This window comes from Carcharodon carcharias, chromosome 2 (genome assembly GCF_017639515.1).
Source record: "Carcharodon carcharias isolate sCarCar2 chromosome 2, sCarCar2.pri, whole genome shotgun sequence".
NCBI lineage: Eukaryota > Metazoa > Chordata > Chondrichthyes > Lamniformes > Lamnidae > Carcharodon > Carcharodon carcharias.
Window position 1 is genome coordinate 151360596 of NC_054468.1, and position 18976 is coordinate 151379571.

Genomic DNA, 18976 nt, shown 5'->3' on the forward strand with positions numbered 1-18976 from the left:
TGTTCTACTCAAGTCCCTCTGAGTGTGTGTTGGAGACTTGGCCCTGTTGCATGACACTTACCCTAGTACTGTCCCGCTGTTAATTTCTGCGTCGGTCAGTGATTAACAGTGGACCCCAATCTTACCACCCCGTTCCCCACACACCCCCATCTAACTGCCCACCCACTTTATGCGACTGCCCAACCCCCTTAACCTAACTACCCACTGCCCCAATCCAACTATCTGCTTCCGGATACCGACCCCCTTGACCCAACTAACTATCCTCTCAGACCCCTGCCACTCACTCACCCCCATTCATTCACTCATCTGCAATCATCCATGCACCCCTCACTCACTAATCCCCTCACCCACCCACTTATTAACATCATACTAAAACCTTTAGGGTTGGATTTTACGTCCATAAATCTGGCAGGCCACCCCCACACGAACATGTAAAACAGGGTCATATGCCATCAGGTCAGCGATACGACGATAAAAAATAGAGACATGCAGGGAGCCTCTAAACATGGCCGAATTCCCATTCGCGGCATTGCCCTCTGCCCGTGACGAGCCTGCCTACAGTTTTGATTGGATGCGGAACCTCCCTCTGCACCTCTAATTGGTGTCCCTACCACTGAACGGCCGCTAATTGACCATCCGACGCTTGATTGAACAAAATGAGAAGTTTTCGTTCTGTCTCCCTCACCCCATCAAGAATCCAGCTCTTGTAAAAACAGCACGGCAGCTGCTGCGGTAAAATGGGGACGTAGCCTCTCTGTTCTTCTTGGCCATTACTCATTTAGATGGCTGAGCCGAGGGATCGCTGCTGTAGCTGGGACAGGACGGAGAAAAGCAGGGTCATAATTATCTTCACAGTCATTGGCGATATCTCCAACATCACCGCTAACCAGATTTTCTAGATTAAAAACTTGTAACTCTTTCGAGTACAAACACCTTTCCATCTGTTTCAAATGAAGTTACATTGTTTCATAGTTTGCCATTGTGAGATTTGAACTCTTGATCTTGGGGTTATAAGCCCAGTACCTCTTGGCGTAACTCTTTCGAGTACAAACACGTTTCCATCTGTTCCTATTCAGATGAAGTTACATTGTTTCATAGTTTGCCATTGTGAGATTTGAACTCTTGATCTTGGAGTTACAAACCCAGTACCATAACCACTTGGCTATTTAGGCCAAGCTAACCACTTGGCTATTTAGGCCAAGCTAACCACTTGGCGTAATTGTGCACATTTTTCTCCTCAGTAAATTGAATCAGACTGATGACAACATGTCATCCCATTGACCACAATCAAAAGGGGCAAGTTAGTACCAGTTAACAATCAATCAACTATAAATAGGTTAAAAACTGTAATTGCTGAAATTACTCAGGTCAGGCAGCATCTGTAGAGAGAGAAAAAATTAGCGTTAACGTTTCAGGTCCTTGACCTTTGGTCAGAACTAAAAAGTTCTTGAGTTCTGTCGAAAGGTCATGAGGACTCGAAACGTCAACTCTTTTCTTCGCCGATGCTGCCAGACCTGCTGAGTTTTTCCAGGTAATTCTGTTTTTGTTATAAATATGGGGGATGAGGTTATGGTCTGAAACTTCTAAGGTCACCATTGAGTCCTGAAGGCTGTAAAGTGCCTCATCAAAAGATGGGATAGTTTACCTTGAACTTCATTGGAACAATTGTAGGAGACAAAGACAGACGCAAAGTAAGAGTGAGAAGGAGAATTAAAATAACAGGCGACTAGAAGCTCAGGGTCATGCTTGTAGGCTAAATGGAGGTGTTCTGCAAAGTACTTCAATCTGCATTTGGTCTTGTCAGTCTGAAGAAGACTTCAGGATTGGGCAAGCGAATACCATATGCTAAATTGAAAGAAGTATAAGTGAATAGTTTTATCTAGAAGGAGCATTTGGATGGTGGGAAGAGAGGTGTTGAATCTCTTGTGCCTGCTTGGGAAGGTGCCATGGGAATGGGAGGGGGTGTTGAGGTGGATTAAAGAAAGGACCAAGGAAAAATCCCTTCAGAAACCCTTTGGGAGCACAGGGCAAATGGGTTTTCTGGTGGCATTTATTCTTGTGATGGTAAAGGATGAACTGTTCGATGTGGAAGCTGGTGGGTTGTTAGATCAAGGAATTCATTGTCTATGAGAGGTGGTAGGAGCAGAGATAATCAGTGATTTCAAAAGGAAATTGGATAGGCACTTAAATAAACTCTTCCTAGTAACAGAGATTAAACCAGTCTGTTCGCAACCTTGGATTTTTCTCCCGAGTTGGGTACACAGAGTCAGGAAATTTTTCTAGCGCATCAAACATGCCTCGGAAGAAACAGGCCCAACGGCTGGATTTTTGCCCCACAGGGTTAGGGTTGGAATGGAGTGGGGCCCACCAACTTTGGAACCAGTAGAGATGCAAAACCCTGCAAGGTGAATGCATCTTAGGCATGGTATAAAAGGCCAACCTGTAAGGAGTTCCTGCTGTGAGGCAGGAAGTGGATGGAAGTATTGATGATCCTGAGTTAGGTGAGCCCAAACTGTAGTAGTCATCCAACTGGTTGCTGACACTGGAAGAAAAGGCCAATCATGGGCCTTCAATAGGAAAATGTATACTGCTGCCTATTCACAGGCTTGTAGGAAATAAGAGCAGGAGTAGACTATTCAGCCCCTTGAGCCTGCTCTGCCATTCAATTAGATCATTGCTGATCTTCTACCTCATGCCATTTTCATGCATTGTCCCCATATCCCTTGACATCTTTAATATCTAGAAATCTATTGATCTCTGTATTGAACATACTCAATGACTGAGTCCCCACAGCCCTCTGGGATAAAGAATTCCAAAGATTCAACACCCTCTGAGTGAAGAAATTCCTCCTCATCTCAGTCCCAAATGGTCTACCTTTTATTTTGAGACCATGTCCCCTGATTCTAGACACCCCCCTCCCCCAATCCCCTCATCCTCACAAACCATCTGCATCTGCCTTGTTGAGCCCTGTAAGACTTTTGTATGTTTGAGTGAGATCACTTTTCATTCTTCTAAACTCCAGAGAATATAGGCCTAGACTCTTCAATATCTCCTCATAGGACAAAGCCACCACCCCAGGGATCAGTCTGGTGAACCTTTGTTGCACTCCTGTACAACAAGTATATCCTTCCTTAGGTTGGAGAATAAAATTGTACACAATACTCCAGTGCAGGCTCACTAAGGGCTCCAATTGCAGCAAGACTTATTTACTCCTGTACTCAAATGTGCCTTCCTAATTGCTTGTTACACATGTATGTTAGCTTTCAGCAACTTATGAATAAGGACACCCAATCCCTTTGAACATTAATACTTTCCAATCTCTCAACATTTAAAAAATACTCTGCATTTCTGGTCTTCCTACCAAAGTGAATAACTTCACATTTTTCCACATTATTTTCCATCTGCCCACTCACTTAATCTGTCTAAATCTCCTTGAAGCCTTTTTGCATCCTCCTCACAACTCTTCTTCCCATCTAGTTTTGTGTCATACCAAACTTGGACATATTACATTTAGTCACCACATACAAATCATTGATATAGATTGTGAATAGCTAGGACCCCAGCACTTATCCTCGCAGTACCCCACTAGTCACAGCCTGCCAGTATATTATCCCACGTGCTCTAATTTTGCTTACTAATCCCGTGTGGGACCTCATCAGAAGCCTTTTGAAAATCCAAACACACCATATCTACTGGTTCCCCCTTATCTATTCTGGTAGTAACACCCTCAAAAATCTCTAACAAGTTTATTAAATATGATTTCCCTTCCAAAAATTCATGTTGAATCTGCCCAATCCAACTGTTATTTCTAAGAGTCCAGTTATCATATCCTTTATAATAGATTCTAGCACTTTCCCTATTACTGATGTCAGGCTAAAAGATCTGTCGTTCATCATCATCTCTCTCCCTCTCTGAAATAGTGAGGTTACATTTGCTACCTTCCAATCTGCAGGAATCATTCCAGAACCTATAGAATTTTGGAAGATGACCACCAATGTATCCACTATCTTTCAACACTTTGGGATGTCGATCATCTGAGCGAAGAAATTATTCCTCATCTCAGTCCTAAATGGCCTACCTTTTATTCTGAGACTGTGTCCCCTGACTGAAGACATCTTCCCACCTGCCACCACTGCCCCACAAGTCAGGAGAAACATCCTTCCTGCATCTACACTGTTGAGCCCTGTAGAAATTTGTATGCTTCAATGAGATCACCTCTCATTCTTCTAATATAAGCCTAGACTGCTCAATCTTTCCTCATAGGACAATCCCACTCAGCTTTCAGTGACTTGAGTATTGCTGAAAAAAGACATTTTGTCAAAGCTTTTCATCTTGCACTCATCAGGACAATCCCAAGAATACCAATGTCAGAGGAAGCAACCACTTTGTACTGTATAAGAAGAGAGTGCTGATTCGTTGGCAAGTGGACTCTGATTGGTCAAGGCATTGTCCTGAGGAATGAACCAGCAAATGGCTGTCACTAATTTTGTTTGGCTGAAACAAGTGCAACGTATGTACATGTTTTTTCTGTCTGCAAGGAACAGGGCCCTGTGTACTATATGTAGCTTCCAGTACATGCAAATGTGCCACACTACGAGCCCAACTGACAATCTTAAATTGGTTGTCAGCATAATTCTTAGCATACGGAGGATTATTTAGCAAATGTTGTTCAACCGTGGAATCACATCTAATTGAACACTTTTGAGTTTTGTAAGTATGGGCTGGTCTTACGGTCTGTACCTTGCCTGTTGTGAACAGCGGAAGGGACATGCAGTTTGATACAATCCGCCAGTCCTTGGGACATACAGCCTACAAACCTAGCATCACACTGACACTGAAATTCATAAATTACATTACTCATTTGTGAGATAGGCAGAATGTCTTTTTGGCTTAACGGCAGCATCCTGTTAGTGGCTAACACCACTTGTGTTGCTACTGCATACACTGCATAGTAGCAGCATGAAACAAGTAGCTCCATCTGTTGCTCAAATTTTTGAGATACCTTGCCCTTCCAGGGTAATCTGAGGTAGACTGGGCACTTCTCAGGGCCGAAAGTGATGGCCTTAGGGATGTCTTTGATGCGCAGTATTTCAGCACCAAGCTTGCATGATGAACAAATGGCTTGGGCCATATTTACGAGGTTGCTGATCAGGCCAATCTTATCATGAGTGGAACTGCAAAAATCCCTATGCGTATGTTGACCAGTGAAGGTAGGCTTGTGCTAGAGAACCCCTTGGCAGATTTCTGGACATGGTACGTCAAGAAAAGGGAATTCATTTGACTGCTCCATTTCAAAGGTGAATTTGTGTGCAGGATGGAGCCCATTAATACATGCAAGAAAATTATTACATGGTGCTAATATATAGCAAATGTAAATAAATATAGCAAACATATCATCCACATATCGGAAATATGCAAGTAGTGAGAGGTTTAGGTGTCATTCCATTGAAGACACATTTCTCATGGAACCTAACAAAGATGTTTGCAAGAGCTGGGCCTAGAAGGCAACACCATCTATCTGGGCATACATGGTGTCATTTAAAGCTGAACTCAACTGCGTAAGTTGCCAAGTTCATAAGTTCAATGAATATTGATTAATGTAATGGTGGTGGATCTAGATTGCCATGATATAATGCTGCAGCACAAATATCTATGGGTTCCTTAAGTGGAACATTGGTGAATAAGCTAGCAATGTCAAATGAGCACATGGACATAGCATTGCTATCAACATACAAGTCCCTTATGGTCTTCACAAATGTGAAGGAGTCCTTCACCGTGTATGTGGAAAACTTGGTTAAAACTGATTGTAACAATTAGCCCAACCATATGGCCAGTTCATGCTGTATAGAACTGGTCATAGATAAGATAGGGCATAAAGGAGCATCACTTTTGTGTGTCTTCAGTGGACTCAGCAAGCCATGAGGATGAACCCTGTCATATATATCATGTGGGAGCTCATCATTCATATATATATATATATATAGTCTTCCTTTGCTGAATTCTAAAATGCTCCCAATCCTCAGGCTTATTACTTTTTTTGGCAATTTTATAAGCCCCTTCCTTTGATCTAATACAATCTTTAACTTCTCTTGTTCACCATGGTTGGATCAACTATCCTGCTGGGTTTTTGTGCCTCAAAGGAATTTATTGTAAACCATTTATTAATTCTTTAAATGTCTATTGTCTGTCTACCATCATACCTTTTTAATAAAGTTTCCCAAACTACCACAGTCAAATTGCCCCTCATACTTTCATAGTTTCTTTGTTTAGACCCTAGTTTCAGATTGCACTACATCACTTGCAAACTTAATGTAATAATCCATTATATTATGGTCACTCTCCCCTAGAGAGCTCCTTTACAATTTCACATTGTACAATATTTGATCTAAAATAGCCCATCCTGTAGTAGGTTCCTCAACTTCTGTTCCGGAAAATCATCTCATATACGCTCCAGGAATTCATCTTCCAAGCATTAATGCTGAATAGGTTTACCCTGTCTATACTGTATTACCTTTGTTACATGCATATCTAATTTTCTGATTTATACCGTGCCCTACCTTACCACTTCAGTTTGGCGGCCTATAAACAACTCTTACCATTGTTTGCTGTTTCTGAAACTCTTCCTGTTTATTAGCTCCACCCAAACTGATTCTACATCATGATCTTCCAATTTAAGTTCCTCTCAAACTAATATACTGATATATAATATGCCCTTTATTAATATCCCTACCCCATCTCATTTACCTTTTTGCCTATCCTTCCTAAAAGTTGAATATCCTTGAACATTCAGTTGCTAGTCTTGGTCACATCTCCGTAATGGCAATTAGATCATAACTGTTCACTTCCATCTGTGCTGTCAATTCATCTACCTTGTTGCGAATGCTGTATGCATTCAAATAGAGTGCCTTTAAGTCTGTCTTTTTATTACTTTCACAATCTCTAGCCATATCTGCTGGCGCACTCCTAAGTTTGAATGCTCTGTCCCTTGCTGCTACACTCAGATTAAAATTCCCTTACTGCAATCTTGCTCTCTTGTCCTGTCTTCTCTCTCCCTTGCCCCCAATATTTAGTTTAAAGACTCACCAGTACGGTTCAGGTAAAGACATTCCAACAGTACAGCTCCCACTTTAAGGATTTCCTGTTAATGAAGATCTCCGATTAATTACTTGGTACCCTTATGGTGATGGGTATATAGTTGGTAGCTCTCTGAACTTGAGGGAAGTTCCGCAAAGAACCTGGCCCTCTGCATCTGCGCCATCACATCCATGGGATGTTTATGTGCTCCTCCACCTGAGCAAAGAGGACATCTGTAGCTGCCTTGATGCACCTCTGTGTGGCAGATTGTAAAATGCAGCAGAAGTCTACAGCAGAGCCCTGGAACGAGCTGGCAGCATAAAAATTTAGAGCCAGTGCCACTAGCAGGGCATACGAATTTGCAGTTTGTGTGCCAGATCCTGTTGCACCATAGCACATACCTCCGTAACCATTTCTTGGGTTAATCCCAGCCTTCTTCAGCACTGGTTTTCTGTCATGCCCAGATATGGCTTCGGAGTCTGTATACTCTTATATCAGTGTAAGAACTTGTGGTCCTTCTCCTCCTAACTGGTGCACACTCCATTGCCTCCAACTGGCCTAATCCACTCCATATATCTGTAATCTCCTCCAACTCTGCAATCCTCCAAGATACCTGCACTCATCTAATTCTGGGCTCTGTGCATTCCCTATTTTAATTGCTCCACTATTGGTGGCCATGGCTTCAGTTGCCTCGGCCCCAAGCTCTGGAAATCCTTCCATAAAATTGTCTGCCTCTCTACCTCATTTTGCTCCTTTAAGATATTTCTTAAAACCAAGCTTTTGGTCACCTGACTTAATATCTCTATGTGGCTTGGTGTCATACCTTGTTTAATAAAGCTCCTGTGAAATGCCTTGGGACATCTCATTACATTAAAGGCACTATATAAGGCTCGTCGAATGAGCAATTCACCTAGTGCTGCCTTCTCTCTGTAACCCTGCACATTCTTCCTTTTGAAATAACAGCCTGATTCCCTATTGACTGCCTCGATTAAATCTGCCTTCCCTTCACTCTCTGGCAATGCATTCCAGATCCCAAATTCTCACTGCATGAAGAAGTTTTTCCTCATATCGCTTTTGCTTCTTTTACCAATTACTTGGATGAGGGAAATGAATGTACTATCACCAAGTTTGCAGATGATACAAAAATAAGTGGGAAGGCAAGTGGTGAGGATGACACAAAGAGTCTACAGAAGGATATAGACAGGTTAAATGAGTGGGCAAAAATGTGGCAGATGGAATATAATGTGGGAAATTATGAGGTTAAGCACGTTGGCAGGAAGAATAGAGGAGCTGAATATTACTTAAATGGAGAAAGACTGAAGAAAGCTGCAGCACAGAGGGATTTGGGGGTCCTCGTGAATGAATCCCAAAACGCCAGCATACAAGTTCAGCAGGTAATAGGGAAGGCATATGGAAGCTTTATTTCAAAGAGAATGGAATTTAAAAATAGGGAAGTCTTGCTAAAACTATACAAGATACTAGTTAGACCACACCTAGAATACTGTGAACAATTCTGGTCCCCTTATCTAAGGAAAGATATATTGGCATTGGAGGCAGTCCAGAGAAGGTTCACTAGGTTGATCCTGGGGATGGAAGGATTTTCTTATGAGGTGAGGTTGAGTAGGTTGGGCCTGTACCAATTGGAGTTTAGAAGAATGAGAGGCAACCTGATCGAGGTGTACAAGATTATGAGGGGTGTGGATAGGGAGTAGCTGTTCCCCTTAGTTGAAGGGTCAGTCACGAGGGTACACAAGTTCAAGGTGAGGGGCAGGAGGTTTAGGGGGGATGTGAGGAAAAATGTTTTTACCCAGAGGGTGGTGATGGTCTGGAATGTGCTGCCTGGGAGGGTGGTGGAGGCACATCCTTTAAAAAGTACCTGGATGAACATTTGGCACGTCATAACATTCAAGGCTATGGGCCAAGTGCTGGTAAATGGTATATAGGTCAGGTGTTTCTCACGTGTCAGTGCTGACTCGATGGGCCGAAAGGCCTCATCTGCACTGTGCGATTCTGTGACCTTACTGAAACATATAAGATTCTTAGGGGGCTTGACAGGGTAGATGCTGAGAGGTTGTTTCCCCTTGTGGGAGAGTCTAGGACCAGAGGGCATAATCTCAGAGTAAGGGGGCGCCAATTTAAAACAGAGATGAGGAATTTCTTCTCTTAGAGTGTAATCAATCTGTGGAATTCTTTACTGAAGAGGGCTGTAGAGGCTGGGTCATTAAGTATATTCAGGGCTGAGATAGACAGATTTTTAATTAGTAAGAGAATCAAGGGTTATGGGGAAAAGGCAGGAAAGTGGAGTTAAGGATTATCAGACCATCCATGATCTCATTGAATGGTGGAGCAGACTCTATGGGCCAAATGGCCGACTTCTGCTCCCACGTCTTATGGTTTTATGGTCCTACTTTAAATCTGTGGTTTCTTGTTTTCAATCCTTTCACGAATGGGAACAGTTTCTATCTACTCAGCCCTGACCCCTCATGATTTTGAAAACCTCTATCAAATCCCCTCTCAGCCTTCTCTTCTGCAGGGAAAACATTCCCAACTTCACCAATCTGTCTTCGTAGCTGAAATTCCTCATCTCAGGAACCATTCTCGTGAATCTTTTCTGCACTCTCTCTAATGTCTTCACATCTTGCCTAACGTGCAGCATCCAGAACTGGATGCAATACTCCAGTTGAGGCTGAACTAGTGTCTCATACAAATTTAATGTAATCTCCTTGTTCTTGTACTCTATGTCCTACTAATAAAGCCTAGGATACTGTATGTTTTATTAACTGCTCTCAGCCTTTCCTGTCACTTTCAATAACTTATGCAAGTCTCTAAGCTCCTGCACCCACTTCAGAGCTGTACGCTTCATTTTGTATTGTATCTCCATGATCTTCATATCAAAATGAATCACTTCACATTTCTCTGCATTGTACTTCATCTGCCACTTGCCCGCCCATTCCACCAATTTTTCTATGTCCTCTTGAAGTTATATACCATTGTCCTCGCAGCTCACAATGCTTCCAAGTTATGTATGTTGGCAAACTTAGACCTTGGTGTACAGGGCACAAGTTCAAAGTCATGAATATACATCAGGAAGAACAAGTGTCCCAACACTAACCCCTGGGGTACTCCACTACAAACTGAATGGATGGAACATTCGCATTAAGGTAGAAGAATTAACAGTGCACATAAGTGTAAATGGGTACGATATGATTGCATTTACGGAGACATGGTTACAGGGTGACCAAGACTGTGAACTGAATATCCAAGTGTACTCAATATTTAGGAAGGACAGGCAAAAGGACAAGAAGGTGGGTGACATCAGTTAAGGATGAAATCAGTGCAATAGTGAGAAAGGATATTGGTTCAGAAAATCTAGATGTAGAATCAGTCTGGGTGAAACTAAGAAGCAACAAGGGGCCGAAAACGTTAGTTTTCCTATAGGCCTCCAAACAGTAGTGGTAAGGTAGGGGATGGCATTAAACAGGAAATTAGAGAGGCTTGTAATGAGGGTGCTACAATAATCATGGGTGACTTTAATCTACATATAGACTGGGCAAACCAAATTAGCAATAATACTGTGGTAGATGAATTCCGAGAGTGTGTGCAAAATGGTTTTTTAAACCAGCACATCATGGAACCAATTAGGGAACAGACTCTACAATTGGTATTGTGCAATGAGAAGGGGTTAATTAATAATCTTGTTGTGTAGGGTCCTTTAAGGAACAGTGACCATAACATGATAGAATTGTTCATTAGGATGGAAAGTGAATTATTCCGATCCCAAAAGGGTCTTAAATCTAAACAAAGGAAACTATGAAGGTAAGAGGCATGAGATGGCGAAGATAGATTGGGGAACTTCATTAAAAGGCATGTCAGTGGATAGGCAATGGCTAATATTTAAGGAACAAATGTATACATTCCTTTCTGGCACAAAAACACAACAGGAAAAGCAGCCCAATCATGGCCAACAAAATAAATTAAGGATAGGATTAGATCCAAAGAGGAGTCATATAAAGTTTCTAGAAAAAGTAGCAAGCCTGAGGATTGGCAGCAGTTTAGAATTCAGCAAATGAGGACAAAGAGATTGATTAAGAGGGGAAAAATAGAATATGAGAGTAAACTTGCAAGGGAGATAAATGCAGACTGTAAAATCTTCCATAAGTACGTAAAAAGAAAAAGATTAGTGTAGGTCCCTTACAGTCCGAAACAGGAGAATTTATAATAGAGAACAAGGAAATGCCAGAGCAATTAAACAACTGCTTTAGTTCTGTCTTCATGGACAAAGACCAAAATAACTTCCCAGAAATGCTAGGGAACCAAGGGTCTAGTGAGAAGGAGTAATTGAAGGAAATTAGTATTACTAAAAAAATAGTGCTGGAGAAATTCATGGGACTGAAAGCCAATAAATCCCCAGGCCCTGATAATCTACATTCCAGGGTACTAAAGGAGGTGGCCATGGAAATAATGGATGCAGTGGTGGTCATCTTCCAAAATTCTGTAGATTCTGGAACAGTCCCAACAGGTTGTAGGGTAGCAAATATAACCCCACTATTTAAAAAAGGAGGGAGGGAGAAATGGGGACTTACAGACCAGTTACCCTAATGTCTGTAGTAGGGAAAATGCTAGATTCTATTACAAAGGTTGTGATAACAGGAAACCTAGAAAATATCAATGGGGTTAAAGCCTACATGGATTTATGAAAGGAAATCACGTTCGACAAACCTACTGTAGTTTTTTGAGGACGTAATTAGCAGAATAAAGGAGAACGAGTGGATGTGGTGTATTTGGATTTTCAGAAAGCTTTTGATGAAGTCTCACATAACAGATTAGTGTTTAAACTTAAAGCTTATGGGATTGTGGGTAATATATTGACATGCATTGAGAATTGGTTAGCAGACAGGAAACAGTAGGAATAAATGGGTCTTTTTTGCAGAGAGGTATATTATTCAGATTGGAATTCAAAATGGCTTTGGAGGTTGCTCAGACTTTTTTTTAACAGATGGAAGATGTAAGCCTGACTGGTTTACAAAAAGTAATCAAGAGTAATCTAACGGAATTGGCAGATAAGCTGGAGTTACAATTACCTGTAGGGGCGAGGAAAGTAGACATAGTTGAGGTAATAACACAGCATTTGAACCTGGAAGGGATACCAGAGAGACCACATTCTCCAGGGTGTGAGTCAATTGAATTGGCTAAGAGTCAGTGGTAAATGAAAGAAACTTGAATTGGAGGAAAAGGAAAGAGAAATGGCAGAAAAGGAAAAAGAGCATTTCAAAGAGAAATGGAAGTGCAAAAAATTGACCTCCAGAGAGAGAAGTTAGCAACGGAGGAAAGAAAGAAGAAACAAGAAAGGGTATACTGGTTTAAATGGCTGGACTTTAAAAAAAGAGGCCTCAAATGTTGAGGAAAGTTCTGATGGTGAAGCCCAGTGTTTAAATGCCTTTCAAAGTTTGAGGAAATGAAATGTAGAGGCATTCTTTATTTCATTTGAAAATGTGGCTAAGCAAATTAAGTGTCCAAAAAAGATCTAGACATTGCTCTTACAGAATAAGTTGGTGGTAGAGTTCATGAGGTATATGCATCACTGTCAGAAGAGGAATTGGTGGAGTATGGTGCAGTAAAAAGTAAAAAAGGCTATTCTTAGTGCATGTAAATTGGTCCCTGAGGCATACAGGCAGAAATTTCTGAATATAAGGAAACAGCCTGGGCAGATCTATATTGAGTTTGAAAGGGTAAAGCAAAGTAATTTTGACCAATGGATATGGGTGTTAAAGATAGAGACAATACATGAATCTCTTAGAGAACTAATTCTCTTGGAAGAATTTAAAGATTCACTTCCTACTATAGGTAGAATCGGTGTTGAAGACCAGAAGGTTAAAACAGCTCGACAGGCAGCAGAGATGACTGACAATTATGAATTGGTCTATAGAACCAAACCCTTTTTCTGTCATTCCCACACACCCGAGAAGGATAGAAGGTGGGAAGGTGAAAGGAAGGCAAGTAGCCAGGGAAGAGAAAAGACAGTTAGGAATTCCTAGAAAATTCCTCCTCAGGCCAGAAAAAAAGGTGCTGAGGGCGGAATGAGATTCAACGGTCTAACTGTTTCCATTATAACATGGTGGGACCCATTCAGGCAGTTTGCTGGAAACTAAATGGTCGACCTATTACAGTAGTAGGATCGCCTAAGGAATCCACAAGAAATGTAGCATCAGAAAAGGTAATGGTTGTTAAAACTGTAGCAGTGGTACCTGTTCCCTCAGAACCTACAGGAAAGGGGGATCTGGTTCAGGATAATCCAGAGGGTTGTTCTTTGATTACTGGTAAAGGAAGTCAGACTATGAGAGGTTTTGAATGTTTTGTTTCAAAGGGAGAAGTGTTCCCTTACTCCTCCAACAAAATAAGTAAACAGATTAAAATTTTGAGGGATACTGGAGCAGATGGTGGCTGATGATATAATTTGTGTTCCAGATACTTTTTCCTTCATAAAACTATTAACAAGGGGTATTAATGGAATTTGTGAATCTGTTTCTTTGTGCGAAGTCAACTTACAAAGTCACTTTGTAAACAGAATTGTTACAGTGGGAATTATTCCTAAATCACCTATTGAAGGGGTAGATTTTATTCTGGTTTGGCTAGTGGAGCCAATAATGTTGCAATGACTATATTGCAGCAGACGGGTGATCATGCTGACCTTAACCAAATCCTGAAAACTATTGTGGCCAAAAGGAAACACTTACTGCTGATAACAAACAATTGAAGAAAAACCCAACTGATGTAGAAAACCAATTTTCATGCGTAAAAGAGGAGTTTGCTAATGAAAAAAGAGAATTGGTGAGAACAATTGAGAAGCAGTCACAAAAAGTAAAACGCTTGACTGAGGACTTGAAATGTCTAAACGATAAACTTGTAGAAGCAAACTTAACAGAAGTTAATTTTCAGTTAAAACTTGATAAACTTCAAGCATCAAAAACCGTTATGAAATATCATGGAAAATAACTTACACAAGAAAATAAATTGTTGGTAAATCAAACCAATTGGTTGAATGCAGAATTAAAAACCAAAACTAATGAAGTGCTAGAACTTCATTGGGGAAAGAGTAATGAGATTCTCAAACTTCAGTGCAATCTGGAGAAGATGAAAGAGTGGATGCATGGTATGGAGTGTCACAGTTGTAAAATTGTTCCTGTGAATAAAAATTTCTTGCTAAATCGTGTCCAGTTGAGCAAAGAACTGATCCAAGTAACATTGCTGGTGCATCAACCTCCGTAATGGACATTATGAAAACAACTGCAATACCTGCAGAATTGACAGTGCTCAAAAAGAAGTGGAAAAGACCTATTCAAAATGGGATTTTGAGAAGCAACAAGATCACAAAAAGCTTCAAGATTAAACCAAGCAGGCCTGCAGAATTGGAAATCTAGAATTGTCCACAAAAAGGACTGAAAGTGCAAAATGGCTCTTCCAGGTCAATGAACAGACACTGATTTACAAGTGTTTGCCAAAGCTAATAAACATGATACAGCAGTTGGAATCCAGGCAAGTGGATAGTTTGCAAAAGAACATTCCAAACCTGTAGAGGAGAGGCATGAGAAAGTTTGTGGATCATGTAAAAGAGTTGAAGGGTTAGAGCGAACTATGAAACTCCACAGGGAAAAAGTAATTGACAGTGCTCAAAAAGAAGTGGAAAAGACCCGTTCGAAATGGGATTGTGAGAAACAAGAAGACCACAAAAAGCTTAAAGATTAAAACAAGCAGGAGTACAAAACACTTTTCTGTGAATGTGAAAAGCATCTCAACAACATCCTTGAAATGGTGAGAAGAGATTTTGATCAAAGAAGAAATGAGATGTTAACTCACAAAAAGCCATTTTGCCTTTGCTAAGTTGAAATGAAAATTTACCACATTTGGGTTCGGAAAATGAGCTTGAAGATGGAATTAACGCCTACGGCTAATGAAAAGGATAATTGGGCTGTAGACTTAAATGAAACATTCTTTGCTGAGTTTGCTGAGAATAAAAGGAAAAAGAGAGATAAGAATTGCATTATGATGATGCTATGATGTACAAATTCTGCTAATCTTGTTACATTTAAATGTACTTTAAGTATATTTTTATAATTGTACAGTATGATGTGTAGTTGCGAAACGACATGGATATTTATTTGTATCGGCTGTTAGAGATTAATGAAGATTATTGTAATTTTTGTGTACCAGATGTAAGGCCACTGTTAAGAAACTTTCACTGTTGTGAAGTTTTCTTTCAAGAGAAAGGTGTTGGGAAGTAGGTTAAGTAAGTTATATTTGTATGTGTGTGTGTGTTAGGAATCAGGTTTGATTTGTATTTCTGTTTTGTGTTTTAAGAAAAAGGGCAAATTGAGTTTTAGTTCCACTTTAAAAGATAGCTGCATTGTAATGAGATTTTATGACTCTTGAAGGGAAGGTAGAAAAAATTGTGCTGTTGTCTAGCAACTGGAGGCCCCACAGGGACAGAAAAGTAGTTTCAGTTCAGTTTGATGGCAGTTTGTCAGTGTGTGCTCCAAGGTTGAAAGGTATTGCCAACAAAAGCAGCATAGCAGAGGGGCAGATAGCAAGTCCCAAACTGAAATTGAAGCCAGGACTCCAGAGAGGCTGGGTAACGGGAGAGGGAACAGCAGAGAGAGCAGGTTTCCCAAAAGAATTGAAAGGTCCCAAAGCCAAAGAGTGAGACAGAAAGTGAGCCAAAGGAAGAACAGGAGTCTGGAAAAGATCTTCTGTGGAAGTGAAATTAAGGGGCAGAGAGGAAGGCTCCAAGCTCTAGGTTTAAAGAGAAGAAAGCTGCAGGGAGCAAACATGGCTTGTGAGAAGCCATGAGATCCAAGGGGACAGCCGAAGGGCTGTAACTCTTTACTATGAGCATCTGAAGCAGTGGTGTTCTGTTGGCACAACTAAGGATATGAGAGTGTGTGCATGGAAGAAACTTTGAATGCACGTGATGATCCAGGGGACAGGAATATCAGGAGAGTTCGAAACCCTGGAGGTGGAACCTTGCAGAAGGCATCTGTGAAAGGATAGTTGTGGGCGAAGGAGTATTGTAATTTTTTTCTTGGTCATTTTTTCTTGTTTAATAAATGTTTTATTCTTTTGTTAGAATTTCATCAGCTGACTCCTGTGACTCTGCTTAGTAGCCACTCTGCACATATCTAAGCTTTGTATCTATCAAGCTGGATTCCATCCTGAGATCTGACTTGTCCTTTAGTAACATCAGCTGGGATCATAACACCACTAAGACATGGCTACTCATGCCTGTGAGGAACCCAAGCATGGCTGGAGAGAAGAGGAACAACACCTGCAGTGGGTCAAATAAAGTGACCATCGGGCAGGTCCTTTGGCCTTTTGAAAATATGATTCGGGCACCTTGATCCCTTCAGTATGTTTCAGCAAGGGTCTTGCATATCATGGTGGTCTGCTGTACATTGCACAAGCACTGCAGAGGGGGGAGGCGTTAAACAATAAGGATATCATTGATAATGTCTCCTCTGACAATGAGGATGTGGAAAAGCCTACTGACCAGGTGATGCAAGATGAGGAACCCTTTGGACCACAGGCAAGGCACAATGAGATAATCACAAACGAGGCTTGAAACACCCTATTATTGAGCCATTTCTTGCAACCCTATACCCTTTCAGAAACATTCCAATAAAATCTTATCATTAATCAGCCCCGCTGCTTCATTTGGCTTTCCATCATTTTGCACCCAAATGCACAGTGCAAAATCATAAGGCTGAGGAGCTGAAGGAATGGGCCTTCATTCCTTCAACTTTAATCATATCCCCCTTATGAGATCCTGCCTTTATTTCTACTTTCAATTTATTTGCTAACTCTCTTCGTGTAGGCTTATTCAAGAATTTCAAATAATCCACTTACCTTTTCTTCTCCCAGAAAAGTCTTAGCAATGGTCAAAGTCTTTATTGAGTTCCAACTAGTGTAATGTACCGCACACCCTCCCGGCCCATCCAAGACCAGAAATCTCAGAGGCCCAATCCTCCATGACCAGACACCCCACAGAGACCCGAGCCCCACCCATCTCACCCCCAAGGCCCGACCTTTGAAGGCCTGACACACCCCCACCCCCAAGGGCTGAGGCCCGACCCTGCTGAGGGTGACCCCACTCCCCCCAAGGCCTGACCCTACCGAGGCCTGATCTCCACACCCCTGAGGCCTGACCCCCCCACCCCCCACCAACGGCCAACCCCACCCCACTGAGGCCCGACCCAACCCCCTTCCTGGGGCCCAACAGCCCCCACCCACCCGTTGCCATAAAATATGAGGGGCATGGCTTTCTTCCTTTCGACAGAGCTGCACTCAACAGTGGGCTGCAGGAATGAGCTGCACTACCCAGATCTCGACTGAGTCGGAAGTTGGGCAAGACAGGATTTCGGGTAAGTCACTGTGGTTGGAATGGCAATCCAATGCTGATTGCCATTCTGAGGATGTTTAGGCTCAACGTATCCTTCAGCAGCACACAGAGATCTGGAAAAGCTCCAATTTTTGTCTCTAGAAGTGTGATTATTTTGAATTTTGGGAACAACAAGATATAACACTCTCTCACTGTTACTCTCTCTCTCTCTCTGCTGGCCTCCTCACTTGGTGCTCTGCATTGACTTCAGGTTTGGTTGCTAAGAGACCCACATACTAAGCACTTATACCAAAACAGACTGAGTGTTGAAGACATGATACAAAGCCAGCAAATAGTAGGTATTCTGATAAAGGACTTACACATCCCTGAGAAGGACGTTGTGTTTAGCTAAGATAAGGGATGAGTTTTGACAAAACATGGAACCTATGAAGTTAGCTGACACAAAGTTGGCATCGGGGTGGGATTAATGACTGAGAGATAAAGACAGAGATCTGTATGCGTAGCCCAAGGTAGTTTAATTGTAAAAAGATGAATAGTAGAAGATCCTGAACAACTGTCCCATTTTTTATTAGATTTCTCTGTAATTTTGTCCTATGTACCTTATTGTTTCTTCCCAAGACTATGTTTGTCCCATATTTCTAAAGTTATTTGTGCAACTACACTCCCCCCACCATCAGCCACAATGTGGCATTGGATTCCAGCCTCCGGAGAAACATGCACGATCACCATCTTTATAGGGGACAATGTGTGTAGTAGGGCATATGCATAGCTGCATATTTATAGGGTGAAATGTGCAGCAGGGAGCAGGTGCAGCCACAATTTTTATAGGGGGTAATGTGCAGCATGGAGCATGTGCAGGTACCATTTTTATAGGAAGGGTGACTAACTCTCAGGAAATAAAATAAGGCATACTTCAACTGGGAAGGGCGGGGGGGGGGGGGGGCATAAAAAAATTTCTATGCACGTGCTATCACTTAACCAATAATTGCAGCCCCGGGATTTGTTTACTGCAGCTGTAGAGGTTGTGTCACAAATAATAATATACTTTATTTTCATGGTCTAAGATTGAGGGAACAAAAATACCACGCTTGAAGAACAGAAAGTCTGAGGAAATTGGAAATTGCCAACTCCAAAATTGGGCCCATCATAATATTCCACATATAATATACTTAGTCTGTCTCTTTGATCCTCTGCATGCTGCTCTGATGTTCTACACTGCTCCCTCAACACTCTGAGCTACCCCTTTAATGCTCTGTGCTGCTCCCTCGAAACTGTGCTGCTCCCTCAACACCCTGTGCTGCTCTGATGATGCTCTAAGCTGATCCCTCGACACTCTAAGCTGCTTCCCCGATGCTCTAACTTGTACTTCGACACTCTGCGCTGTTCTCTCGATGCTCTAAGATGCCTCCTCAACACTGTGCTGTTCCCTCGATGCTCTGCACTCCTCCCTTGATGCTTTGAGCTGGTCCTTCAATGCTGTGTTGCTCCTTTGATGCGCTGTGCCGCTCCTCA

The 18976-nt window shown here is 41.8% G+C and overlaps 1 protein-coding gene across 6 annotated transcripts in view; it reads left to right on the forward strand.

Moving 5' to 3' along the window:
• serac1 (serine active site containing 1) overlaps window positions 1-16717 on the forward strand; it is a 435627-nt gene extending 418910 nt beyond the window's left edge. For 5 of the 6 annotated variants that reach the window (XM_041182869.1, XM_041182872.1, XM_041182873.1 and 2 more), the window contains one exon: window positions 4346-4457. In XM_041182869.1, the coding sequence (XP_041038803.1) occupies window positions 4346-4412 (67 nt within the window). In that variant the 3' untranslated portion in view covers window positions 4413-4457. Of the gene's footprint in view, window positions 1-4345; window positions 4458-16195 lie in introns of those variants that run through there. The other variant, XM_041182871.1, reaches the window with a different exon arrangement.
• The last annotated feature ends 2259 nt before the right edge of the window (window positions 16718-18976 follow it).